This window comes from Sparus aurata, chromosome 4, assembly GCF_900880675.1.
Source record: "Sparus aurata chromosome 4, fSpaAur1.1, whole genome shotgun sequence".
Lineage (NCBI taxonomy): Eukaryota > Metazoa > Chordata > Actinopteri > Spariformes > Sparidae > Sparus > Sparus aurata.
This window is the reverse complement of record NC_044190.1, coordinates 1,018,937-1,045,713: the sequence shown is the minus strand read 5'-3', so window position 1 is coordinate 1,045,713 and position 26,777 is coordinate 1,018,937. Positions and strand designations below refer to the sequence as shown.

Sequence of the window (26,777 nt, the reverse complement as noted above, 5' to 3'; positions counted from 1 at the left end):
TAGACACCCAGGTGCTTGGACATAAGCATAATATGGGACCTTTGAAATGAACTAAAGCAAAGGAAAGGGAGGACATTTTGCTGCAACATTTTATATTGAAGCAACATATTTAATTATATTCTTGCAGCCACCCACACTACCCACAAATGACTTAATAAATAAGTGTCACTTAACAGGTTATGAAAGGAGTATACAATTCCAAACATTTTATTCTGATTGGGCTGTCAGTCAGATCCTAGTAGAAAAAAGGCTTTATATAAACACTGCTAATGTTATCAGTGTTCCTAATGTTTGCCAATAGCGCACGATGAAAGTCTTCAAGTACTTAATGCCCCTTTAAATATCCTAGAAATAGTTTATTCAACAACATAAACTAACAAGCTTTCAGAGTCACTCAATAAAAGTCATTTAACTATTTTAATCTGTGATTGAGAGTTTTAAAGATGACAACTTGCTTTGATTTCTGACTCAGATATTGGCATCAAGTTTATGTGCTGAAAAAATAACATAATGCCCAGTTATAACCTGGCATCCACATGAGTGCTATGAATAGCTGTATGGGTGCATCTTTCACACAAAACACATACTAGAAGTCCCAAGAAGAAGTGGAGGTGATGATGGCAGCCAGTAGATGGTGCTGATGAGAGATTATTTTGTAGATTCACCTTTCCAACATCACAGCTACACAGAATGATTTCCTCTTCAGGCTTTCATCTCTTAATGTTCTTCTATGAGCAGCTGGTTCTAACGAGACCAACAATAAAGAAATACAAACAAATAGCATTGTTGATAGCAGTATTTGTCAAATCAAGTAAAATGAAGACTAAAGTGCTTTGCAAAGTTATTAGAGTTAATAACAATTAAAACAAATATAAATAGGAAAATAACTGCAACTATGTTATAAGTAGAAGGCTCAGTATGATAGTAGCAACAGCAGTGATAGACAAATACTAAACCACAAAACTAAGACAACATGTTGTACTTAAAATACAATGTTTACATTACAGTTAACTGATTTAATATTGAGACGTGCATCTCATGGTAAGCTCAACAACTGATTTTTTGGGGGGCTGCAGAAACAACTAACAATCATGCAGATGAAGAGAAACATTAACATTAATTTAGGGTTGTGTTCTTGTCCAGTATTCATTCTTTCTTTATCTGTTTTGGTCTCTAAATATCTGGGGGCTTACAGTAGCTAATCAAAGACAGTTTCAGACCAACTTCATGCCTCTCAAGAAGGCAGGCAGCTCGATGTTTCAGTTTTACCAAGTCAGAGACTTGTGGATTTTGTTTTCTTCTTTTTACCCAAAGTTTAGGTTTAGCATATAAGAGTCAGTGTGGCTTTGGTGATGAACAAATTAATTGTCATGTATGCTACATCCTCTAAAGTTCATTAAAGTCTTTAAAGCTTGCTGTTTTAACGAATATATTTCCAACATGTAACAAGACTTTTCCTTGTCAAAAAAGTGTGGGTGTAGTATAATCCAGTGCATGCATTTTGATGCTATACCAGGGGCAGATGCCACTGCAGAAATGACAGCTTGTTTACTTCTACCTACAAGGTGGCTCATCTCTGCATTGTTTCAAGTGCAGCCAAAATTGTATAGAGGCCCCTCTTGTGGCCAGTGGTGGAAAACACCCACAGCTGCTCTGATATTGATGACAGAAGATTTGAGAGAGCACAAAACTAATTCAAGTAGCACTAAGCCTGCAAGACAACCTTTGAGAACACACAGGCACAGATTTGTAAAACCAAATTTGATTTTGCACGAGGGAGGACACACTCATGTGTGTAACAGATGAGTTAAGCATTCAAGAGGAATTGTGTACAATTACAATTACTACATTTGAACAAGCAACAGAGAGTCTCACACTCAACGCTGCTTGCTCTCACTTTTGGCAGTCTGAATCATAGATCCTGAGAACCTAAGATCAAACTTTAACTGAGAGCTCCTCCACAATTACCTGGAAGTGAAGCTTATCTTTTTAGACACTTCCTTCTTCAGTCAAAATAAAAGCTGGGATTGTAGTGTTATTTTAATCCAGCCAATAAAGACAAAGAGCAGTATTTTGTGTCTGAATTATTAGAACAATCTAAATGAAGCTACTCTTCATGAGAGTCAAATTAATTTAAAGATAACAGTTTGTGAATGTTAGTTAGCTTTTTGCTAACACTATTTCTACTGGTATTGTAAGGAATCTAATGAGTCAGATCTAGGGTTGGGTTTGGGCTTACTGTGATCTGATCTGACTCCATATGGGACTGACAGCTTCCTCGGAATAGGTGTGGCACAAATCTGACATACAGGCATGAATAGGAGTGTAACGATACACAAAATACATTCGATACGTACCTCGGTTTTGAGGTCATGGTTAGGTTCATTTTCGGTACAGTATGGGAACAAAATGCAAAACATAAATTTGCTTGTTGTGTATTCAGAACTTTTGTAAACGAACAATTTATTGTAACATTATACAAAATATGAAAATAAAATTAAAATAGAATGCTTTTGTAAAGTGCTGCCTGGTAATAATTAAATAAATTATTCTCAAATAAACAAAATATATATAAAATAAGCTTTCCAAAGAATAAAATATTCTCAAACAAAAAATATATGAAATATTATAAAAATAAATTCCTCACAGCTTGTTAAATGCTTTTAACAAAACTTTTCCACAAGTGCAGAACTAACAGTTCCAGCATGTAGCCCTGTTCAGTTTTACTCAACCTTAATATTTTTTGGCCAGAAAGATTAACTTGTCCATATTGACTCCACTCATGAGTTATTTGTGAGTACAGGCTTTCATTGCAAAGCTTTAAGGACGACAATATGCACTTTTGGATGATTTATTGACAGTCGCGTTTTTTTGGACAGGCATCGACACAGTCACCTACACTGTCACTGTGAGCTCTGTAGCCCTCGTCTAACAGTTGTTGGCAGGTCGCAGACCCCGGCATCTTCGTGTGGAATAGTAGTGTTTAAGCCACGTCAAAATGAATATACATATACATGACTTAGATCGATAAGCAGGGTGATCGAAATGTTTTTCCTGGTTAGCGGACATGGCCGAGGACCCCTCTCGAGACGGGATTCTCAAACCACACCTCCACCACATTTGGGACCCTCACTGATAAAATGAACACCAGTTAAACTGTCACACCAGAAACATGTCGTTCTCCGTTGCAATTATTTAACCAGGAAGCCGAAGTGCTCCCAAGCAGGAGACTTTAGCGACAAGGGAGGGTCTTCAAGCTCCGTTTTCTCGGTAGCGTTAGCCATGACGTAAACGGGCCACGTGTAGCTGCAGGCGGAAAATAAACACACGCAACTTCCGTTCCGGGAACTCACCCGTGCACAGCCCTGTACCGAACCGAACATCCTGTACCGAAACAGTTCTATACAAATACATGTAATGTTACACCCCTAGGCATGAATAAAGAAGGTGATGGTAAGGAGATTATTTGGATCATTAGAATGTGTCTAATTTAATTTACAGTGAACCCTGATGTACACACACACACACACACACACACACACACACACACACTACCAGTCAAAAGTTTGGACACACCTTCTCATTTAATGAGGCGTTGGGCGGCCTTTTTTAATGTTTTTTTCTTTATTTTCATGACAGTTTACACTGTAGATTCTTACTGAAGGCATCAGAACTATGAATGAACACATATGGAATTATGTAGTAAACAAAAAAGTGTGAAATAACTCTAAATATGTTTCATATTTTAGATTCCTCAAAGTGGCCACCCTTTGCTTTGTTGACAGCACTGCAAACCCTCGGCCTTCTCTCAATGAGCTTCATGATGTAGTCACCTGAAATGGTTTTCAATTCACAGGTGTGCCTTGTAAGGGTTAATTTGTGGAATTTCTTGCCTTCTTAATGTGGTTGGGACCATCAGTTGTGTTGTGTAGAAGTCCGATTGGTACACAGCTGACAGCCCTATTTCAGAACTGTTAGAATTCATATTATGGCAAGAACCAATCAGCTAAGTAAAGAGAAACGACAGTCCATCATTACTTTAAGAAATGAAGGTCAGTCAGTCCCAGTGGCAAACCATGCCTATCGGATCTGCAACACCCCCCCCCCCCCCCCCAAAAAAAAAAAAAAAATCACAAACGAAAAATACCTGGTGTTATTTTACTGCTCCATCTTCAAGATTGTGTTGTTCTAGTTATGCACACAGCCGCACGCGCACACACACACACACACACACACACACACACACACTACCGGACATCACTTTTCATACTTTATGACCAATCATTTAATTTCATCATCATTCAAGTGTGTGGAAACAAAATGCAACCAGTTCAACGAGATGCAAGACTAGCAAAACCAGCAATAAAAAATCAGTTCCACTCACCGAGCCTGTAAGCCAAATGTATCGTTCCCAGCTGCCTGAAAGTGGCGCACATAGCCTGCTTTTGCGGGTTGATTGAGCTTGAGGTGTTCGGGCGTTGGGCGGCCTTTTTTAACAATGTCCATCTTTTCATTAAACGGTCGTCTTGAAAAGGGCACTGACAATAAATCCGCGATAATATCATCTCCACCTGCTGTAGCAATATCATCTTCACCTGTTGCCATTTTCAACGTCAGCTATCAATCACAACTCGTCAGTTAAGCTAGGTCTCGTGTGACTGAGCCAGCGGGCCTTCTAGAATACCCTGGATCTGCAGAAAGTCTTAAAGAATACGCCCACTGGCTACAAATCCAAATATGATTGGTTGATCAAACTGTCAATCCAAATGTACTCTCTCATTACATTTAATGGCCAGGGCCTTCAATAAAGGAAACAGAATACTCTGGATGGAGGATATTCTGCCAAGAGACACATAGAAAAATATCTGATTGGTTGAATTTTTTTTCCAACAGAAAACCACTCAAATGCGCAGTGTATGGACAGAAAACTACGGTAACAAGTCGGCGTCTTTGGTTCCAAACGCCGTGTCATTGTGCAATGCAGAAAAGGTGAACGGATGGTCTGTACATGCATGGTTCCCACTGTGAAGCATGGAGGAAGGGGTGTGATGGTGCTTTGCTGGTGACACTGTTGGGGATTTATTCAAAACTGAAGGCACACTGAACCAGCAAGGCTACCACAGCATCCACATGCCATCCCATCCAGTTTGCGTTTAGTTGGACCATCACCTATTTTTCAAAAGGACAATGAACCAAAACACACCACCAGGCTGTGTAAGGGCTATTTGACCAAGAAGGAGAGTGATGCGGTGCTGCACCAGATGACATGGCCTCCACAGTCACCTGACCTAAACCCAATCGAGATGGTTTGGGATGAAATGGACCTCAGAGTGAAGGCAAAAGGGCTAACAAGTGCTCTGCATCTCTTGGAACTCCTTCAAGACTGTTGGAAAACCATTTCAGGTGACTACCTCATGAAGCTCATCGAGAGAATGCCAAGAGTGTGCAAAGCAGTAATCAAAGCAAAGGGTGGCTATTTTGAAGAATCTAAGATATAAAACATATTTTGAGTTATTTCACACTTTTTGAATTGAAAACCATTTCAGGTGACTACATCATGAAGCTCATTGAGAGAAGGCCGAGGGTTTGCAGTGCTGTCAACAAAGCAAAGGGTGGCCACTTTGAGGAATCTAAAATATGAAACATATTTAGAGTTATTTCACACTTTTTTGTTTACTACATAATCCCATATGCATTCACTCATAGTTTTGATGCCTTCAGTGAGCATCTACAATGTAAATAGTCATGAAAATAAAGAAACACCATTAAATGAGAAGGTGTGTCCAAACTTTTGACTAGTAGTGTATACATATTACGTTAAGTACACATGCACACACACACACTCCTCACAGAGGAGCACTGTATTTAACTGCTGACTTTTCCTTCTGTGGACAACACACTACCCTCATGTCTGAATGTGTGTGTGCTCTATTGTAGCTTGCTATTCAGAAATAGTGAACGACCTCTTCGGACTGGGGTGCACACTCAAAATTTCTGAGACTCCAATAAGCACTATGTAGTTTTTTTCAGTTCAATTCAAAGTAAATTGAATTGAAGCGTGCGGGAGGTTGAGCGGTACTGGCTAGAGATGGTCGGGCTCACCTCCATGCGCAGTCTGGGCTCTGGAACCCAACTCCTTGAGAAAGGCTGGACTCTCTTCTATTCTGGAGTTGCCCGCGATGAGAGGCGGCGAGCTGTTGGCTTGCTTATAGCTCCCCAGCTCAGCCGCCATGTGTTGGAGTTCACCCCGGTGAACGAGAGGGTTGCTTCCCTGCGCCTTCAGGCCAGGGATAGGTCTCTCACTGTTGTTTCGGCTTAGGGAGGTGGGGAGCTGTTGACCTCAACTGGGGGACAATGTCGGGTGGTGGAAGGAATACTTCGAGGATCTCCTCAATCTCCTTACTGACACACCTTCCATAGGAAGCAGAGGCTGGGGAATCAGAGGTTGACTCATTCATCACTCAAGCCGAAGTCACTGAGGTAGTCTGTAAGCTCCTCAGTGCCAAGGCACCGGGGGTGGATGAGATCCGCCCTGAGTACCTCAAGTCTCTGGATGTTGTGGGGTTGTCTTGGCTGACACGTCTCTGCAGCATTGCGTGGCAGTCAGGGACAGTGCCTCTGGACTGGCAGACCGGGGTGGTGGTCCCAGAGGGTGTGTTCCAACTATCGGGGTATCACACTCCTCAGCCTCCCTGGGAAAGTCTTTTCCAGGGTACTGGAGAGGAGAATTCGGCCGACAGTCGAACCTTGGATTCAGGAGGAACAATGCGGTGTTCGTCCTGGCCACGGAACACTGGACCAGCTCTTTACCCTCCGCAGGGTGCTCGAGGGTTCATGGGAGTTTGCCCAACCAGTCCACCTGTGTTTTGTGGACTTGGAGAAAAGCATTTGACCGTGTCCCTCATGGCATTCTGTGGGAGGTGCTCTGAGAGTACAGGGTCGAAGGGCCCTCTATTAAAGGAGAACTTTGGTCGATTTAAACATGCAGCTTCATTGCTCAAGCTACCCTTGACTTGCCAGTACCGAAGACGCGAACAAATTTGGTCCAGCCATTACAGAGCTCCGTGAACGGAGATGTAGCATTGAACGCTAACAGCATGGGGTCAGAACTTTACACTGTGTTTTAAGCATCTTAACATGCTCCACATCTCACACCAAAAGTTATGCAACATCAGCAGACACCTTAGCACACAGCACTGTAGCGTGTATGACTCAAAATGAATAAAAAAGTAGTTAAAACAGTGTGTTTGTGCAAGGAGCTACTTACCTGTTTGTTGACATCCGCGTCTTCCGGTAGCTAGACCAAACTAGCATATCCATCGAGTGTGCACTTAACAGGCTTAACAGGCTATTGTAAGGCTCATGGCTCATGACAGGCTGTAACATGGACATGTACATTATGAACATAAACACGAGAATGCTGGAATACGTTTCCGTCTCTGCCAGTGAGGGAGTAAGTGCACGCTCGACAGATTGACTAGTTTGGTCTAGCTACCGGAAGACACGGATGTCAACAAACAGGTAAGTAGCTGCCTGCACAAACACACTGTTTTAACTACTTTTTTATTCATTTTGAGTCATACACGCTACAGTGCTGTGTGCTAAGGTGTCTGCTGATGTTGCATACCTTTTGGTGTGAGATGTGGAGCATGTTAAGGCGCTTAAAACACAGTGTAAAGTTCTGACCCCATGCTGTTAGCTGTAAACGCTAAATCTCCGTTCACGGAGCTCTGTAATGGCTGGACCAAATTTGTTCGCGTCTTCGGTACTGGCAAGTCAAGGGTAGCTTAAGCAATGAAGCTGCATGTTTAAATCGACCTAAGTTCTCCTTTAAGGGTTGTATGGTCCCTGTTCGAAGTGCATGTTGGTCTCAGGCAGGGCTGCCCTTTGTCACCGATTCTGTCCATTATTTTTATGGACAGAATTTCTAGGCGCAGCCACGGGCCGGAGGGGCTCTGGTTTGGGAGCCGCTGGATCTCATCTCTGCTTTTTGCAGATGATGTGGTCTTGTTGGCTCATTTGAGCCGGGACCTCCAGCATGTCCTGGGGCAGTTTGCAGCCGAGTGTGAAGCGGCTGGGATGAGAACCTGGAGGAGACCCCGAGGAAGACCCAGGACACGCTGGCCCTGGAACGCCTTGGGATCCTCCCAGAAGAGCTGGAGGAAGTGTCTGGGGAGAGGTAAGTCTGGGTGTCCCTGCTCAGGCAGCTGCCCCCGTGACCCGGCCCCAGATAACGCGGAAGAAGATGGATGGATGGATGGAATTAAATACTTCCATCCCATAAGGGTCAATTCATTCAAATTCAATTTAAATTGTTTCAGGTTAGAAAACTTAGGAAGATACTCAAAAACAGTGCGATTTATGGGATTATGAACCTTTTACTGTGGCTTGTCCCTGTGCAAATTTACCAAATGAGCACTAAATAATGATCGGAATGCTGAATATGTAGGCATTTATGAATCACACCTTACTGTCGGTGGTATTTTGGATGACGTCATTGTCAGGGTCTCCTGCCTCTGAGCCACTCTTCTGGTCGTCATCTTTCCCATCCTTTTTTAGGACATCCTCTCCAGAGGAGATCCTCGACAGCTTGGAGGACTTCTGCCACACACACACACACACACACACACACACACACACACACACCTTTAATAACTTTATAAAAGTACCTGAACTCAAATCTAATTACTTTTGGCTTTTGCATCTTACAGTTGTGCTATTTCCACCCCACTTAGCTACTGTTGCTATGCAATTAAAGCTTTACATTCTAGGGCTGCACAAATGCCGTTTACACTAATGACACTGGCAGTTGGGTTTTAAAAGATGGGACATGGATTTTACACAATAAATCTCCAATTTCTAGCCCGGAACAATAGATTTTTCCCTCTTTATCATTTGGTCTGAGTTTCTTAGTCAGCTCCTGCACACAGTTTATAGCATTAACATTATACACAGGATTACCATGGGTTACCAGGGACCTCGAAAACAACGATAATCCAGATGCTATCATGATCCGATATGCACCATTTATTATTCACAAACATGAATGTTCTTAACCACTATCTAACATCTGACATTTTCTCCAAGAACTGTTTCTCTACTTACTTAACTTAACTAAACAACAAATACGTAAGCCTTTGACACAATATGGAAAAGGTTTTCCCTGAAACCGCCGACTGAATAGGCTTCTATTTATGTTCATGTGTACTCAAGGCTTTTGTTTTTGTTATAAGGTTATGGGTATATATTTTAAATTGTAAAATCAAAAGTCCAAAACCTTATAGTTAACGTAGCGCTGTCTTACCTATACCGTTGGCCCTTTGCAGTCTCTGTCACTTAAACACTACCAGGTGATGTCAACTGAGTCTGTGAGGGCTCAGGCATGAGCCGCGCTACTCACGCTTCCAGTGTGTCGAGCCTATTAGGGTGCGTGTCCACAGTAGTGATGTTTGCCATGAGGCATTGTGATGCTTCTCATCTTTGCACGCTTGACCACAACAGCTACACCCTCCAACAACACTCACTGGCTGCACTTGATTAGAGGGACACTACTGGTGGGCCTTGTGCTCCAGGATTTCAAACCGAACCAACATGGTGGCTTGTTTGGAAACTTTCACTTATATGTCTTCTATTTCAGAGACTCTTGTGCTCACGTCTTTGCAGAGACCTTTCTACACCACAACATTCTGGATCAAGTTGTTGCAGACCATGTTCCAAGCTGACAAGTGCATGAAAATACAACCCAACTTTTTTTTTTTCAAATACAGTTATTCTAATGTTTTCTTAAATGTCCCTCAGCCATTATCGTTCTGATTACATGCATTTGAGACTGATTTAGCCATTTCTATACCACTTTTGATGTGTGTGTGTCATCACAGAAATCATTGGAATGCAAGAGTGCATTATATACATGTTCTTTACAATTGGATGGAAATTTTGAGTTATGTTAAGTTTTACACAAATTACTGTATGTATATTTTCAAGACAGTAGATTTGTTCATATTTTCAGAAGACCAATACTACAATTATTACTGAACCAAACTTCACGAATGTTTTTTGTGACAAAGTAGTGTATATGTCATAGTGTCCACGACTGTATCTATATACTAGAACACTTGTCAGGTAGACTTGTGGTCTCCAAAACTAACGCCAAGTTAATGTGCTACAAGCTAGAACATTAACTTAACTGGTTTGTTAACCTAGCTGGACAGTGCTTAGCCTCTATCTCTCTATCTGAGTATTATTTACCACTCTCATTTCTGTGACTGAGAAATATGAGACTGAAATACAACTGACGTTATTTATTACACTTACAGGCAGTAGTGAAAACTGCTGCTTGGAAAGATAACTGCATTGCATTCACGTGCACACACATGTAAAAAGCAAAATACTTCCATAAGCTCCATGAAAGAATTAAATAATAATTTCACCTTTGGTTAGTGTGCACATGCGTATGTTTGTGTGTGTGTGTGTGTGTATGTGTGTGAGACTGAGGGGAGGTTTTATGAACAACCAAATGATAGTTGCCACCTCTCACCACCCTATAAACAGTTCTTTTCTCAGCTGAATAGGTCTCTCATGTACCTCACCCACACATACACAGCGTTTCAATGATGTGACAGGGCACACACATCTGCAAACCGCTTCCCCACAGTGCCAAATTCCTTCAGATGCACCACATGTGCTGTGTGTAATGGAGCCCAGTTGCTAGGCAACAGTGGTTGCTTAGTGAAGAGGAGGATGCATGTGACTTTTTCAACCTGCTTCCATTTACAGCAGCAATGGCTTATGCACTAATACAGTAACACAGTGTGGCAGTGAGCCCTTCAAACCTTTTTTTTTTTTCCCCTTTCAAAATAAAGGCAAGGTCAAACAGAGGAGAATGGCACAATGAACAGTACCAGTAAGTGTAAGATCATCAGAAGCAGAGGCTGGTAAAGAAGCGTACATGGTCAGATGAAAGAAAACATGAGAAATACCATATAGTGGGGGTGCCGTTTAGCTCAGTTGGTAGAGCGCGCGTCCCATGTGCCGAGGCTCTGCAGCGAACCCGGGATCAACTCCCAGCTTGGGTCTCTTTGCTGCATGTCACTCCCCCTCTCTCTCTCCCTGTTTCCTGTCATATCTTCAGCTGTTCTATCAATAAAGCCATAAAAGGCCAAAAAAAAAAATATATAAAAAAAAAAAAGAAATACCATATAGTGACACTATAGACTAAGGTTCAGCCGAAATAAAAAACCCAGAAGAAATCAGCGAGTATATCCTATTCTGAAAAACCCTCAAACTCAAACCTCCATCAGGCCTGGTGTTTAGGAACACCATGGATGCCTCTGAGGAGAGACTTTGTGTGTGATCATTAGGAACCTTTAGATTTGGTCAGACAAAAAGTCACGCAAACTAGTTTGTTTGAAGCGAGTTAAACCTTGAAAAATGCCAGTGCCAGTGTCAACCTGTTTGTGCATGATCACACCAGAGCATGTACTCTTTAAGCAGTTCAGAACTTAAAATCCCCAAATGCCTATGTGCCAGAATACTATGCCTTCAATTTCACAGATCGATGATGATGTGTAATCAGAGTCTCTGAGGCTAGTTTTCCCTGTCAGTACCACAAACGTTTCACAGCTGATGACCTTGTTGGGACCCACAGATGAAATCATTCATTGTGGATTTCAAAATGGACTCTGAACTGAACTCAGTGTCCAAGAATTCCCCATTCTTAACACCTAGGTGCAAAATTCAGGTTTGGTCAGGGTGACAAAACCCCAGAGCATTCATTGTTCTCTCTCTCTCACTCAACGCCCTCTACTCCTTCAACTTCAGATCTTCAAGGGCTCCTCTCCACCGCCCCCCATGGGGCTGCCTGCTTTCAAGATCCCTTCTTCTGGGCCCAACAAGCTGTGGTGAACTACAAGCTGCACTGGCAGCAGGCCCAAAGAACTTCTCCTCACTGCAGCGACATGAGGTCCTGCCAATCTGAGGAACACCAAGCAGGTTAGCACCGATCTGCCATCCTTGCCAAGGAAAGGAGCGACCAGTTTCCTCCTCTGCCGACTTTCATCAAACCTTGCACAGCAAGAACAGCATTGTTCAACACTTGAATCCCAACCTTCTTCTGCAACCACCAGCACCTTCTCTTCAAAGACTGGTAATGTTGAACTGGGCTTAGATAGCATAGCATAGCACGGCTAAGCACAGGACTTTAAACTCTGGTTGATGTAATGAATTTGAGTTGAATGTATGTGTTCGTTCACTGTTGGTGTTATTGTGACCTTACGTCAAGTTATTAGTAGTTTGCTTTCCAAGACAGCTAAATCGACATTAGTCCAATAATGCTTCACACAGACAGAATCTCTGCATGCAACTAACCACCTTCTATAATCTGGCATCACGTCACACACACACATTCCTTGAGCCTAGAGCATATCACACCCACATGTGATATCAGTGACCGCCATTGTTTCTTCGTTCTGCCAGACACACCTACCTGATATAGTACAGGTTAGTTAGTTTGTGTGTTTCCATCTTTGTGTTAAATAAAAGATTTTTGAATCCTTCAACCATTACTAGCTGTTATGGTAAATTTGGTTGTAGTTATTAATTATTAACCAGAGTTATAAACAATTGAGTACATTTTTATGAGACTGCTTTAGTAAAATTGCTATCTTTTACCTTCTTCAAGGGTGGTTCCCCGAGGTGATTTAATGCAAATTGGATCATATTATTTATCATGATTAATAATTATCCCAAATAATAATTAATTATTATTGATAGCCAAATTTAACCTAAATTCCCCTTTTATTGTTGCATAAACACTCCTTAACTGTGCCTCGTGTAATGCAAAGCCCAACATAAATGCTGCCCCGTGGGAGGAAGTGTACTGTTGGCAATCATTCATAAAAGTGCAATATTAATTTCAGCATAATCTCAACAGTGCTAAAATTTAAGATTCACATCTTGAACCATTTAGCCAAAAGTCTTCACATTTAACCCCACTAGTCTACTACAGGAGTAGACATTGATTTGTACTTACAAACAATTGCAGTGTGATGAGAATTGATCAATCAAACTTATAACCCATTCGATTAACCAAATCTTTTAGGTTATTAACTGCCGCTTTGAGCCATTTGCTAATGCCACTATCAATTCAAGTTGAAAGTGCTCTGTAGAAATTCTGAGAATTTCTGTTCAGCATTTGAATATCCTGTATTCAATGCATTGTAGCCAAGCTGTTGATGACAATTTAAGTGTTCCTCGTGTTAATCACAGTGTGCCACCCTCCCTGTGATACAAAGAAGTTTATATCTGGCTGTTACTGCCTTGCATTTCAGCTTGAGTAAGAAGTGGAGCCAGAGAGAGAGCCACAGTGTGCTACCAGCCCTGTGGCACAGATGTTTTGTACTTTTGCTGTTCCTACCACGTATTTCAACCTAAGTCAACTTTAAGAGACAATCATCTGATTTGTCACTGCCCTGCATTCTAGTTAGTGCATGTTTAAGGTTTGGTAAACAAAGTTACGTTGTAAACTGTGTTTATCTTTATTGGCCACAATCTGTCACTAGTCACTAGATTGTGCCATAGCCACCCCTCCTCCACAGGAAGCAACCCCCATAGTGTAGGCCATAACACAGTTTGGTTAGGCTTGTGAACTCCCCCCAAGCGACACTTAAGAGTGTTTACCAAAGCAACACAACAGCAAACCAAACTGATCATTGTTTAGACAACTTGCTTAACAATGGAGAGCCCCTGTGCAGAGTGATTTATTTCTTCCTTGGCACAGAGTGTAAAACCTGGCTGGCCTGAATTCATTAGCAGGTTAAATCTCATTGAGTGCAATGAACAAATAGAGATACTTCTGAAAGGAGTCATCACCCGTAAATCGTCATTTCTCTCGTCAAGTCATGCATATTGGTGTTGGACCTCTGTTGAAACTTGCCTGAAAAGCTGGAGTTTGAAAGTGGCTTATTTTTTTCGCGTTGGCTCTTTTTCCGAACAGGAATAGCGCACAATAGTGCTCGCCCCCCATTCCGGCTCTGTCCTTCCTGCGGCCAATCAACGCGTGCCTCATTACATATTAATACAATGCACATCCGGACTGGTCAAAACCTCGCGCATAATCTCGCGTGAGAAAGTCGCAGTATGAAAAAGTGTCAGAACAAGCTCCATGTTTGATTTTATAAATTTTTTTTTTTCTAATAAGTTTTAAGAATTGATCCAAAGCGATCCAAGAGGGACTGGATTTGTAAAAAACCAGGTGATGACTCCTTTAAGGACAGGTGTGATACGCAGACCGCACCCAGAGGCCAATGGATGTTTGCTTTTGATCTTTCACAGGCAAACCAGCCTTGCTGTTCAGAGCAAAACAACCCTAGAACAGGAGGTAGAACACCTTAGAGCGCATAATTCTAGTCTCTTCCGTGAAGTTCAGATGGCTAATAAGAAAGCCGTGTGCTTTTTAGATGACCTGCACTAAGCAGAGTTAGATCTTTGTTCACACAAGGAGGAGTTGTTAAGACTTAGGTCAGAACATTTCTCCCCACCACAGTCGTTCAGCCAATGTGATTCTGGTTACTCCGATTCACACTCCTCCCTTGATGGAAGGTTAACTCCCTCTCCACTCGGAAGATGTGAACAATTCTCAACTAACCCTAAGTCCTTCGGAATGAAGTCAGTTCCTCAACCTCCACTGAGAGACAGAGATAAAAGTAACATGACTTCCCCTGTTCCTGAAACAGACAGTGAGGTCACAGGTAGTTTATCCTCCAGAAGTTACTCTACCCACTGCTCCCAGTCTCTGATGCATGACACCTTCATCAGGTCCCCTCCCTCTGAAAGGGGGACCAGATCACTCCAGGAGTGCCCCACCTCCTTTCTGCACCTCCATGAGCATGATAACAGCTGGCCTGCCCCTGCCTCTCAGCTAAAAAGAACTACAGCATGGGATGTCAATGTCCATAGGAACGCTAACTTAGAGGGCCCCCGCTTTAAAAAGCTTGAGTTTATGGCTAGGGACATTGAACATTTTAAGCCAGACAACTGTGATCACCATGTTGAGAATTACCTTAGTTCACTGGACCATTGTCTAGCTAGCCCTTTTTACACAGCGTCTCAAAATTATCTCCGGAGCGGTGGTTCGCCAATTCTCCGCCGATGGTGATTCACACAGAGCAAAGCATCTCTGCCTTCACGTGTGTAATTCACACAGAAAGCCGGCGCTGCATCTCCCTGAAGTCTCGGTCCGGAGGGCTGACGGTTGCGGTGATTTATTTTCATCACAGACACTCGGTGAGTTAAAGTTTTTTGCCGGTGACAGACGCTGTTTTTTGAGCAGAAATGTGAGGAAGAGTCGGGAGGACAGGCGGAGGACAACCAGGAGGACGGACGCTTCTCCACGTACAGCTGTGGTATTTGTTTTCCTCATATAAGTTGCCAAAGACAGTTACAGTTACTACCTTACTTTTGTTCGGTCCTGTAACGTTGCTTTGTGGGGCATTTCTCTGTATTTAGTTGAGTGAAGGACCTGTGCAGCTTTCAGACTGCACGACCGGCACGCCCCCGCGACGCGCCTCTCCGCATCTGAAACTTTCACACAGAGGAGGGTGCGGAGAATTGGCGCAGGATCCCCGCATGCAAATGGCAGTGTGAAAAAGACTGCTGACTTGCACCGTGAAACCCAGAGGGAGAAAGTTAAACTTGTGGAGAAGACCAGCTCCAAAGCTGTACGTAAGTTCATACAAACACAACCTTCTAGTGTCAGAGATGACTACAAGGAGCTTTGTCACACACTGTAAGAAGAGTTCTCTTCTATTGCTGATGAAGCCACAGGAATAGTTGCAGCCATCCAAGTAAAACATTCCCGTCCCGAGCACCCCAGAGATTATTACATATGTTTTAGGCACGCTTACTTTCAAGGCATCTTTCATCTTCAAGTCTTTTTTTGTGAAGAACCTTCACCCATGTATATGCCTTTACGTTGAAATGAACACGCGTCAAGAGAACCTCTCACTGAAGGAGATAAGGAAGATGACACAGGTGATTTGGAAAATTATAGTCAATTCCAAATCCAGTGGTAAGACACCTGAGCCTGCCTTCTCAAACACAACAGCGTCTCAAAAATCTCCTGCCTCAAAACGTCACCCTCCCAACAGACCAAAGGGGGGTGACAAAAGGACGCATAGGGACACAGAGCATTACCGCCACGTCCACCAACTGCATGTAATAGGCATGCAGACAAAAGGAGTTGTAGAAGGCCATATGCAGAAATCTTGGCCCAGAACTATGACCAGCCAGCAAACTAGTGATCGACTGATATTATCGGCCGATTTTTGCGTTTTTTTACGTGTATCGGCATCGGCCGTTGCGGGCTGCTGCATTCGCCGATCCGGCATTATTTACAAACAGGCGTCCACAGGCAGCTCCGTGTTGCTGGAGATGCTGCAGTGCACGGGCAGACCATGCATAGCCCCTCCCCCACTAGTAGAGTGCTTGAAGCCTGCTCTTCAACACAACGGTAAGTTTTAAACTTTCAAAGCTTTTAACTGTTTAACTTAGCTGAAATATTGCCATACACTTTGAAAGTGGAAACACGAATGCCAAATGCATGCTCTATGTGTTTTGCTTGAAACTATAACTAAGCAAGTTTGTGGGTCCAAATGGTAAACAGGAATGCCGAATGTCTCGTCTATAAAACTGCTTGCCATTGTGGCTATATGTATTCATTCGGTAGCTGTTACGAACACTGGTCACAGGATTAAGGAATGCCAACGTTGTTCCGTGGTTCCGTGGTGTTGTAGCTGTTTTATTTATCAACCACCTGGCTGGAGGTTTGGGCGCATGTGTGTGTGTTTCTCTCTCCCTCTCTCCCTACTTGGAGCAGGGAAGGAGTTCCCTTGCCATCGTGGTGATATCATAGCGCAACCCCCCCTCATGAAGAGCTTTAATGATGAGAGATATGTTTTATATGTAGTTGATTATTAATTAGTGTTAACGTTTATCATGTACCAGACAAGTGCACCGTGATGGCCTTACTATTGTTTAGAGCCATTTGCACACGTTAGCATTAGCAATCCAGTTCAATGGTGGTTAAGTTTTTCAGTCAGCATCAGCTACCAAACAGAAGTTTGTGTGTGTGTGTGCGTCTCACTCAGTGGGACACACACACATCACAGCAATATATGAGAGTGCTGCGCCGACTGAAGGAGAGCTTTTAAAACTTTGAGAAACAGTTTTATACTTTGTTGAATATTTATTCCTGTTAACGTTGATTTAGAACAGAAACTTGAACAGTTTGTTGCTTAATGCGCATCTGACATCACGTTATTTTCCTCTGCTAATCTATGTTCTGGGGTTGCCATTCTGGCAGCTTCTTTTACATTTTCGTTTAGACCTACTAGTGTGTCGTCTTGCATATCAGGTGGCATAGTAGCCTAAGACATGCTCATTTTATTTTATGTAGAAAAATTGAAACCATGGCAGTCTCAAATTACAAATCAAGCACTTTATTTCAATGGCTACTTATTTATTTATTGTTTATTGTTTTCTTAACTTATTTAAATGTATTGACAAAAGACATTCTGTGATGACCTGATTATATCTGTCTTATAATATGTCAGCAAGCAATGCATCATCAAGTCTGTGTTGTAGATGTGGAAGCCTTTTACCCTTGCACAGTCAGTCATATGCACCCATCCAGATGATGCACACATAATGTGGGTGATATGAATGTAAGATGATTGCACAAGATTGACACTGTTTTTGTTTATTCTTTTTAAATAAATGGCAGAACAGAAAACCAATCCAGTGTGGCAGCATTTCACAGAGCCTACTCCTTGCTCGTTCTACCTCACCTGTTTTTAATATTTGTTAAATATTGTTTACTTGTTCTTGTTCTACCTCACCTTTTTTAATTTCAACAAATGTTCCTTTTTTTTAAATTGAGACTCGTAACATTTGTTATCATCATTGTGTAATTTTTATGATGTAAATTGAGGGAGCAAAAGTAGAATCAGCTCCAAATATCGGCTCAAGAAAATCGGCAGTCTGTATCGGTCATCGGCTAAGGCTGATGAAAAAAAATCAGTATCGGCATCGGCCCTAAAAGATCCATCTCGGTCGATCCCTACAGCATACGGCTCAGAGGATGACCACAGCTTCTCTGACCACAGTTCAGTGCATAGTCATAATTCCTTCGACAGTGACAGCGGCTTAGAATTCCTTTCTGCATCCAGCTACTCAGAGCATTACAGACCTGAGCCACCGTTTAAGCCAAACTTAAACTCCAAGAGCCACAGAGTTAGCTTCTGGTAATTGACGACTCAATCCATCCCTGTACTGACCTTGAACGATAAGTAACTTACTTTCTTATAGTTACAACAGGAAACCTTGGATTTGTTAGCAACAGAAGCAAGCTCAAGTGTTCTAAATTTAATAATAGCCAAAAACCGTGCTAGTGAGACTAAATTCTGATTGGACAGACATCACTCAGTGCGTTTACATGCACGGTATAGTCAGATTACAGCCATAGTTCGACTATGCTACTCAATCAGACAACTGCAATTATCCAAGTATACATGCCGGTGAGAAAATCGGATTAATGTACCCATTTCAACTAGTGGTAACAGGGCCACCTCCGGCTGACCTCTTTACATCACCAACTGCCTCTGCATTCAAAAAAGATGGCGTACAAAGACATCTTTGTACACTTCGTATATGGTGTACATGATAATTACTCAAACTAGGTGCACTCTGGCGCTCTTTCTTGCGGTGATTTCAAAGGAAAGACGCCGCCGCCGCCATCGTCCGTCTACTTCCGGCTCACGGCCCCGGGGAAAAATCTTGTGCCTGCGCAGAACGCAAAATCCAATCCGTTCGCTGGAACGTATACATGCGGGAGTAATGCGACTATCAATTGAATAATCTGGGTGCTTTAATTCGACTATGAGAAATCCGATCCGGTCCGATTTTAGTCAGACTAAGGTGTATACATGCATCTTAGAAATCCCATCATAGTCAGACTAACACAGTAATTCGGTTTTCTTGAGTGTCATGTAAACGCACTGACTGTCAAACTTTGTAAATACACTTCAAATAGCTCCTTCATTGTATTTTGTTTTATTTTAGTTTTTTGTGTGTGAATTAACTGTTGTAAACCTTAGCTTAGGACACTGCATTCTGACCTCACAGAACAAGACATACACATCTCCTCGTCCAACACTGTTTTACAACATTACCACACTGTCAAACAAGAACCATGATACAGTCATTTGGACTTTCACATATGTGGCACCCTTCCGCAGAAAAACCTGCATAAAGAAGCAAATTCTAAGTCTACCAAAATAAGTCTGATTACTTTAAGTAATCAGCATTGAAATCCAACAAGTAAACATTTTGGACACTCCAGAATGACGATATCATTGTAGGTGCCACTCTCTGCATCTCACCGTAACAAAATGACATCACTAACTTTCCTGTTCTCACTAACCCAGAGATTAACTGAGAAACACAGGTATTGAGTGAATTCGGTGTCATAATCATAGTGTTTATCTGGATTTTCTTTTCTTTGCGTAACTTCTGTTCTTGATGTTCTGTTCATGATCCTTGCTTAGCCAAGATAGAGAGTTAGCCAATGCCCAGCTAATTAATGAACTGCCCAGATGTTACCAATATTAATGAACTGACAATGAACTCCTTCAAACTATGGATTATACATGTGGATCTGTGCTATCAGGATCCCACATCAAGCGACATCCTGAGACCAAAGAGGGGATGTTGGGACCCACAGATAAAGTCATTCATTGTGGATTTCAAAATGGACTCTGAACTGAACTCAGTGTCCCAGAATTCCCCATTCTTAACATCAAGGTGCAAAATTCAGGTTTGATCAGGTTGTCAAAACCCCAGAGCATTCATTGTTCTCTCTCTCTCACTCGACACCATCTACTCCTTCAACTTCGGATCTTCAAGGGCTCCTCTCCACCTCCCCCCACGGGGCTGCCTGCCTTCAAGATCCCTTCTTCTGGGCCCAACAAGCTGTGGAGAACTACAAGCTGCATTGGCAGCAGGCCCAAAGAACTTCTCTTCACTGCAGCGACACAAGGTCCTGCCAATCTGAGGATCTGAGGAACACCAAAGAGGTTAGCACCGAGCTGCTATCCTTGCCAAGGAAAGGAGCGACCAGTTTCCTCCTCTGCCAACTTTCATCAAACCTTGCACAGAAAGAACAGCATTGTTCAATACTTGAATCCCAACCTTCTCCTGCAACCACCAGCACCTTCTCTTCAAAGACTGGTAATGTTGAACTGGGCTTAGATAGCATAGCATAGCACGGCTAAGTGCAGGACTTTAAACTCTGGTTGATGTAATGCATTTGTGTTGAATGTATGTGTTTGTTCACTGTTGGTGTTATTGTGACCTTAAGTCAAGTTATTGGTAGTTTGCTTTCCTAGATGGCTAATTCGAGGTTACTCGTTTTTCCCTTCTTCAAGGGTGGTGCCCCGAGGTGATCTAATGCAAATTGGATCATATTATTTATCATAATTAATAATTATCCCAAATAATCATTAATTATCATTGATAGCCAAATTTAACCTAAATTTCCCTTTTATTGTTGCATGAACACTCTTTAACTGGGGCTCGTGTAATGCAAGGCCCAACAACCTCTACAGTTCATGCCAAATCTCAAACGGGCAAAATATAACATGAGAAGTGATTGAAATTGGTCCTTAATTCTAAAAATGTAGCCTCTAAACTCATTGCATCATTTTCAGGCTGGTTGTAGTTGTCACACCATCTTCAGTGCTCCTTTATACCTGAATTGTCCTCACTCCTGCATAAGAGTGTTTACCAGCTGAAGTACCTTGGAGGTGGCTGTCTTTTTCCGTTTGGATCTGGTCTTGTCCCCCTTCAGCTTCTCCTTGTCATCTTCCTCCTCAACAGAGTCACCCTCCTCTCCCTCACTGCTGCCATCAGCAGTGTTCCCCCCTTCTATTTCTGATGAACTCTGTTGGTGAATGGCCTGTGAATGAGAGATGCTTATCATTTCTTTATTGCAAAGTGGAAAGCAAAAATTACTAGTTCGACAGTAAGTGACGATTTCAATTTAGAAATTTGAAGCAGCAAGTTAATGAATCAATCTTACTTCCACAAACACTATCGGCTTTGAATAACCCTTTCAAATTTGTCTTACAGGTTTTGGCAAGGCAACAATGGGGCTTTGTTGAGCATCAAGCCTGTCTGCTGGCATCTCCTCATGTTTTCTCCCCCTGACGTCTCTCTGAACAATAGACACAATAGACTGCTGACTGACCTGATAGCCTGTGAACTTGACTCCAGGGTTGTTCTCAATCTCCCACAGGCCCTCGTTGAAGCCTTTTCTCTTGTTGGACTTGCCAAATTTGTCTTTATACTCCTTGTATGGCAGAAGATCCTTCGGGCCCAAGAATGCACTTCAGAAGGGGGAAGACATATTTACTGCTACTACTATCCTAAAATATTTTGTACTGTACTGTATTGTATTGATGTTTCATAAGTTACACCACCAGTAAGCACAGAATAATTGGCAATTTACACATGACAGCTGAAGATATAAAATCTTGCTAAAAATCAGAGCAGCTGGACAACTTCCAACCAAGACAATGCATTTAACTGTAATTATCTATACAGGTAAAGCCTTGCTGAGCCCATTTATTTTTTTTATTTTTTAAAGTTTGCTCATACATAGGCCTGAATGTCAAACTTCTGATCCGTACCAGTACTGAAATGGGGAATTGCACAGATTCATAGATTAGTTCATTAATCATTCATCTTTTATTTGCTGGACTTAATCAGGAAACATTTTAACTTTAGAAAAGATTGTATTTATTACTTTATTCAACACTGATGCATTTAGCAGTTAATTATATTTTGTTAAATGAAAAGAAAATGGTAAACCCTGTTCTCTGGGTCACATGATAACAGGTGTTGGTATATGATTGCAATCATATGACTCATATTTAGGTCACCTGATGACAACTGACACCTGAGAAACACTGTGGATGAAGACTGCAAGATGTGGTCAAAAGCTCCAGAACATGCTCATGTCCATGCTCATAAGTGGAAATTATTTTGTGAGACTATCAGCAATGCCAAGAACTAACTTCAACATGCAAGCTTAAAACATGCTGATATTCTGTAAACAAGGTATTGAAAAAACTACAGTTATGAATTGCATTGGCAAGAATATAAAAAAAAATCAAAAAAATCCTTGCATCAAAATGTGACGTGGCAGTCCTAATATGGTGCAACTGCATCACAGCTTCATTACAGTCATGTAAGTAAGAGTGGCAGCTCCCTTTCTCTATAACAACGTGAATCTAAGTAAAATGCCGCACATCCTGGAGAAAGGTGCTTACGTTTCATGGGTACCAAAGAAGAAGATGGGGTACTTGTTGGCAGGGGGTTTGACTGCTCCTTCTGGAAGCTCATCAATCTGAAGGAGAGGGAAAGAGAAAACAGTTACTGTATATTCATTATAATCCTTCAAGTGTCAATAAATTATCTGTTAACATCTACCAATAGACTTCTATGGAGCTGTGGTGAAACTGAGGTGAGTCAGGCTGAACCTACTGTAATACAGAGATGGTCATTGGAACTTGAAAGGTTAGAAATGAAGCCTGACACTCTACTGTTATCATACATAACATCTATTTATTGCAAAGGAGACTGGTGTATTACTACAGGTTACCTGAGGTCAACTGCAGACTAATTTATTCTATTGGTGACAGCTTAATGCAACTGCCTTAAATGACATACACGTTGAACTAATTAGTGAACAATATGAATATAAAAGAAATGCTATACAACCCCAGCAAGTGCTGACTAGAGCGCACTCATAAAATGGAGCCTAATAAATTTAACGTGTTTTCCTAATTTTGAAATGTCAACATTTTCCCTCAACCTAACGGAAAACAAATGCTTTTATTAGACGGTTGGGTCGTCAGTAGCAGGAAAACGCAGACCAAACGTGGCTTCGGAGTCAGACCAAGCGGAGTTCGGGGCACCGTATCATCCCTCCGATTTCCGCAGCGAAGCAGCGGCTGTATTGTGTAAATCAACCCCGCCTCCCTGTGCTCCCAGCCCGGCTGCAACACAGACTCACCCTCGCCGGCCAGTGCGGGTATCCCTTCATTTTAGCGAAAACCAAATCTCCTGCCGTGTAATCCCGCGGTCGTGGTCGAGCCATGTCTCTGGATAAAAAGTGAGCTGTTAGATGAGTTTTTAATCCTTTGCAGTTCTCCCCGGTGCCCTCAACGCAGGGCTAAATTATCGACCATCAATGTTTTTATATCAACACTGCAGTTTACACAGAAATAAATAATTAAAAAACGTAGAAAATGGGGCCTGGAAGCGGGCTATCCTCTTACGCACATATCCGTGTGTAAACGTAATCGAGAATTGCACGGTAGAGTATCTGTAAGAAACGCAAACCAGGTAGAGCGAAAGATCAAACTTCCGGTCTTTCGAAATAAAAGCATGTAATATTTACTCAACGTGTATTTGTTTAATATTATGGATTGAACGGGTGATTTACAGTTTTTGCCTAATGCTTAAACACTTAAATTGGTTGCTATGCCCAAAGCATCACAACCTCTAACTTTGGTGACCATGCCCTAAACAAAAGCACCCTGCAAACACAATATGCTTTGCACTGTGTTTGAAATTCTCCAACACACTTCTTGCAAAACACTACACACTGTTTTTTACATAAGACACATTGTTCAAAAAGGAAATCTCATGCAATCATTGGGAAAACACATCTATTTGAAATACAAAACACAACTAAAATTGGAAAAGCACACAGACTCACACACATGAAAACATTTAAAATCTAATTGTAGACCAATCAGTCTAAGCAATAGCACTACAAATACACCTGATGTGAGCTCAGCTCCTTTGTGCCAACTTTGGAAACATGGAGGCAGAAAGAGGAAAAGGGAGAGTAAGAGCAGCAGCAGGACGAGGAAGAGGACGGAGAAGGGGAGCAGGCAACCGAAGGAGACAAATATCTGATGACATGAGGGCCACTTTGGTGGATCATGTAATAAATCACAGCCTTACAATGAGGGAGGCTGGGCAGAGAGTCATGCCAAACCTGAGTTGCTACTCAGTAGCCTCAATTATTAGAACTTTCAGATTGGAAAACAGGTATGATTTGAAGTTTCCCCACTATAATGTACCAAAGAAATTATAGTATTGCACGTTGTTCAAACGCACATTGCAATACATTGCTGAATTACTGTAGGTCTATGGGTCTAAAGTACAAAATGTATGATGTTTCATTTTCTACAGAACTGCCAGACGACCTGCACAGGGTGGAAAGCAGATTATGTTCAGTGATGAACGGGAGGTGGCCAAAGTCAACATTGTTTCGGCAAATAACGAAATCTGGCTTCGTGAATTGAGAGAGCAGATCATCGCAGATCAAATAACCTTCACTGACATCAACACTGTCAGCATATCTAAACTGTCCCGCATCCTTAAATAGCACAAGATTTCACTGAAGCAGCTGTATAGAGTTCCATTCGAGAGGAACAGTGTGAGAGTCAAAGACCTCCATCATGACTATAAGTCCTCCCAGAAAAACATGTTTTTTTTTGCGAGTTTTTTGTGATTATTGTGGGCAAAAATCCATGATTATGCGGCACGTTTTCTTAAAAATGCGATGGAATATGCGGGATATTTATGCAATTTTATGTGATGAAATTGTGGGAACTTGCAAAAATCACGGGAACTTGCAAAAATTGCGGGAACTTGCAAAAACTGCGGTTTGATGAAAAAGAGAAAAAAAAAGTGATTCCCCCAACACCCTGTTCTCACTAGGCTACTACCTTAATGTAAAGAGTCATTTCTTATTAATTCCTATGATAAGCAAGCATACTACATCACAGAAAGTGCTGGGAATATTTAAGTTCTCATCTTGTTTTATTTCAGACCTTAATAAACACATGGCTCAAACTTACAAAACATTGATGAGTCAAACAAGTTCTGTAGCTTTACAAAAGGAATATGCTACAACTTCTGTAAAAATGAATAAATAAAATATAGAAAAATAAAATGTGTGCTTTCTGTTTTACAGAGGTAGCTGTACAAAACAGACATCTTCTATTAAAATAAGTGCTTCCAATGCACAAAGTACAATCTCTTACTGTTACGTAAATTTACGTACTACAAATATACTTATAGCTGTAAGGTTTTTGAAACTAGTATGATTTTTTTGTTGGCAAATGAGACTGATTTGCGGGCTTCATCATGGCTTCATCACGGGGTTTGCAGCTTTTCGACAATGTTCACGTCGTGTAATTACGTCGCTTCATAACGTTCCCATGGCAACAGGGGAAAATGGCTGCTCTTGTGTGAAGTAAACGCAACATTTTTCAACTTTCTGCTAAGATATATGTGACTTTTTAGCAATGAAAATACGGGGATTATGAAATCATGCAAGCCCCGCATATTTTGCGTGGAAATCGGCAAAGTGTGGCGTATTTGAAAAAATGCAGCCCCCGCATAAATATGCGGACTTTGCCTGATTATGCATTGAATTATGCGATCGCATAATCACGTTTTTCTGGAGGGACTGGACTATGTGCAAGTAAGCTGCCACCTCAAGGTCCTGAAGCAGCAAAGCAGCCCCAGACCATCACACTATCACCACCATGTTTGACTGCCGGTATGATCTTCTTTTTCCGAAATGCTGTGTTAGTATTACGCCGGATGTAACGGGACGCACTCCTTCCAAAGTGGTCCACTTTTGTCTCATCAGTCCACAGAATATTTTCACAGAAGTCTTGGGATCATCAAGATGTTTTATGACAAATGTAAGACAGGCTTTCTTTGTTCTTTTTGGTCAGCAGTGGTTTTCGCCTTGGAACTCTTCCATGGATGCCATTTTTGCCCAGTCTCTTTCTTATTGTTGAATCATGAACACTGACCTTAACTGAGGCAAGAGAGGCCTGCAGTGCTTTAGTTGTTGTGGGTTCTTTTGTGACCTCCTTAATGAGCTGTCGATGCATTCTTGGAGTAATTGTGGTAGGCCGGCCACTCCTGGGAAGGTTCTCCACTGTTCCATGTTTTCTCCATTTGTGGATAATGTGGTTAATCACAGTTAATTCATGATTTAACAAAGGGGGGAATGACCGTTTCACATTGGGCCAGGTTAGTTTGGATAGCTTTTTTCCTTTAATGAAATCATTTAATAACTGCTTTTTGTGTTTGTGTCAGGTTCTTTGTCCAATATTAAAATTAGTTTGATGATCTGAAACATTTAAGTGTAACAAAAAAAAAGAAATCTGTAAGGGGGCAAATATGTTTTCACAGCACTTTATCTCTGTGTACATGATCATAACAGTAAATGAGTTTCCATGTGCAAAGCGTAAACCACCCCCCTTACCATCCCCCGAGCACCACCGGCAGCAAAGCATTTTTAAAGGTTTTATTTAAAAACACAATTAGAACACAGGCATGCTGGCAGTCTGGCTAACAGACGACAGCACGCAGGAACTGGGAAGAGCTGGCCTTTAACCTTATGGCTTCGAGTCTCTATCCATCAGCTCCCTGGACAACCTACACTCACTCAAACACACCTGCAACCACACACACACACAGCCACATGCAACCACACACGCAACCACACACACACACACACACAGTGTTGGGGAGTAACGAATTACATGTAACGACGTTACGTAATTTAATTACAAAATGTACGTAATTGTAATCCGTTACATTACTGGGAGAAAATATGTAAT

General features: G+C 41.8%; 1 protein-coding gene and 1 long non-coding RNA gene across 4 annotated transcripts in view; one reads left to right on the top strand and one right to left on the bottom strand.

The window, feature by feature from the left end:
- The window catches only part of hdgfl3 (HDGF like 3), a 24,693-nt gene extending 1,241 nt beyond the window's left edge, over positions 1–23,452 (bottom strand). The window contains exons 1-6 of one of the 3 annotated variants that reach the window (XR_003983851.1): positions 23,132–23,452; positions 22,386–22,462; positions 21,302–21,440; positions 20,852–21,010; positions 8,467–8,601; positions 588–744 (exon numbers count right to left, since the gene is read on the bottom strand). Coding sequence is in view for 1 of the 3 variants with exons in the window: in XM_030414633.1 (XP_030270493.1) it covers positions 718–744; positions 8,467–8,601; positions 20,852–21,010; positions 21,302–21,440; positions 22,386–22,462; positions 23,132–23,215 (621 nt within the window). In the remaining 2 variants the exon portion in view is untranslated. Of the gene's footprint in view, positions 745–8,466; positions 8,602–20,851; positions 21,011–21,301; positions 21,441–22,385; positions 22,463–23,131 lie in introns of all 3 variants that reach the window. The other 2 variants (XR_003983852.1, XM_030414633.1) reach the window with 2 other exon arrangements.
- Positions 20,951–22,544, top strand: LOC115580362 (uncharacterized). The gene is made up of 2 exons (XR_003983853.1): positions 20,951–21,076; positions 21,184–22,544. It is a non-coding gene; the product is annotated as an uncharacterized LOC115580362 (long non-coding RNA).
- Positions 23,453–26,777: the final 3,325 nt, after the last annotated feature.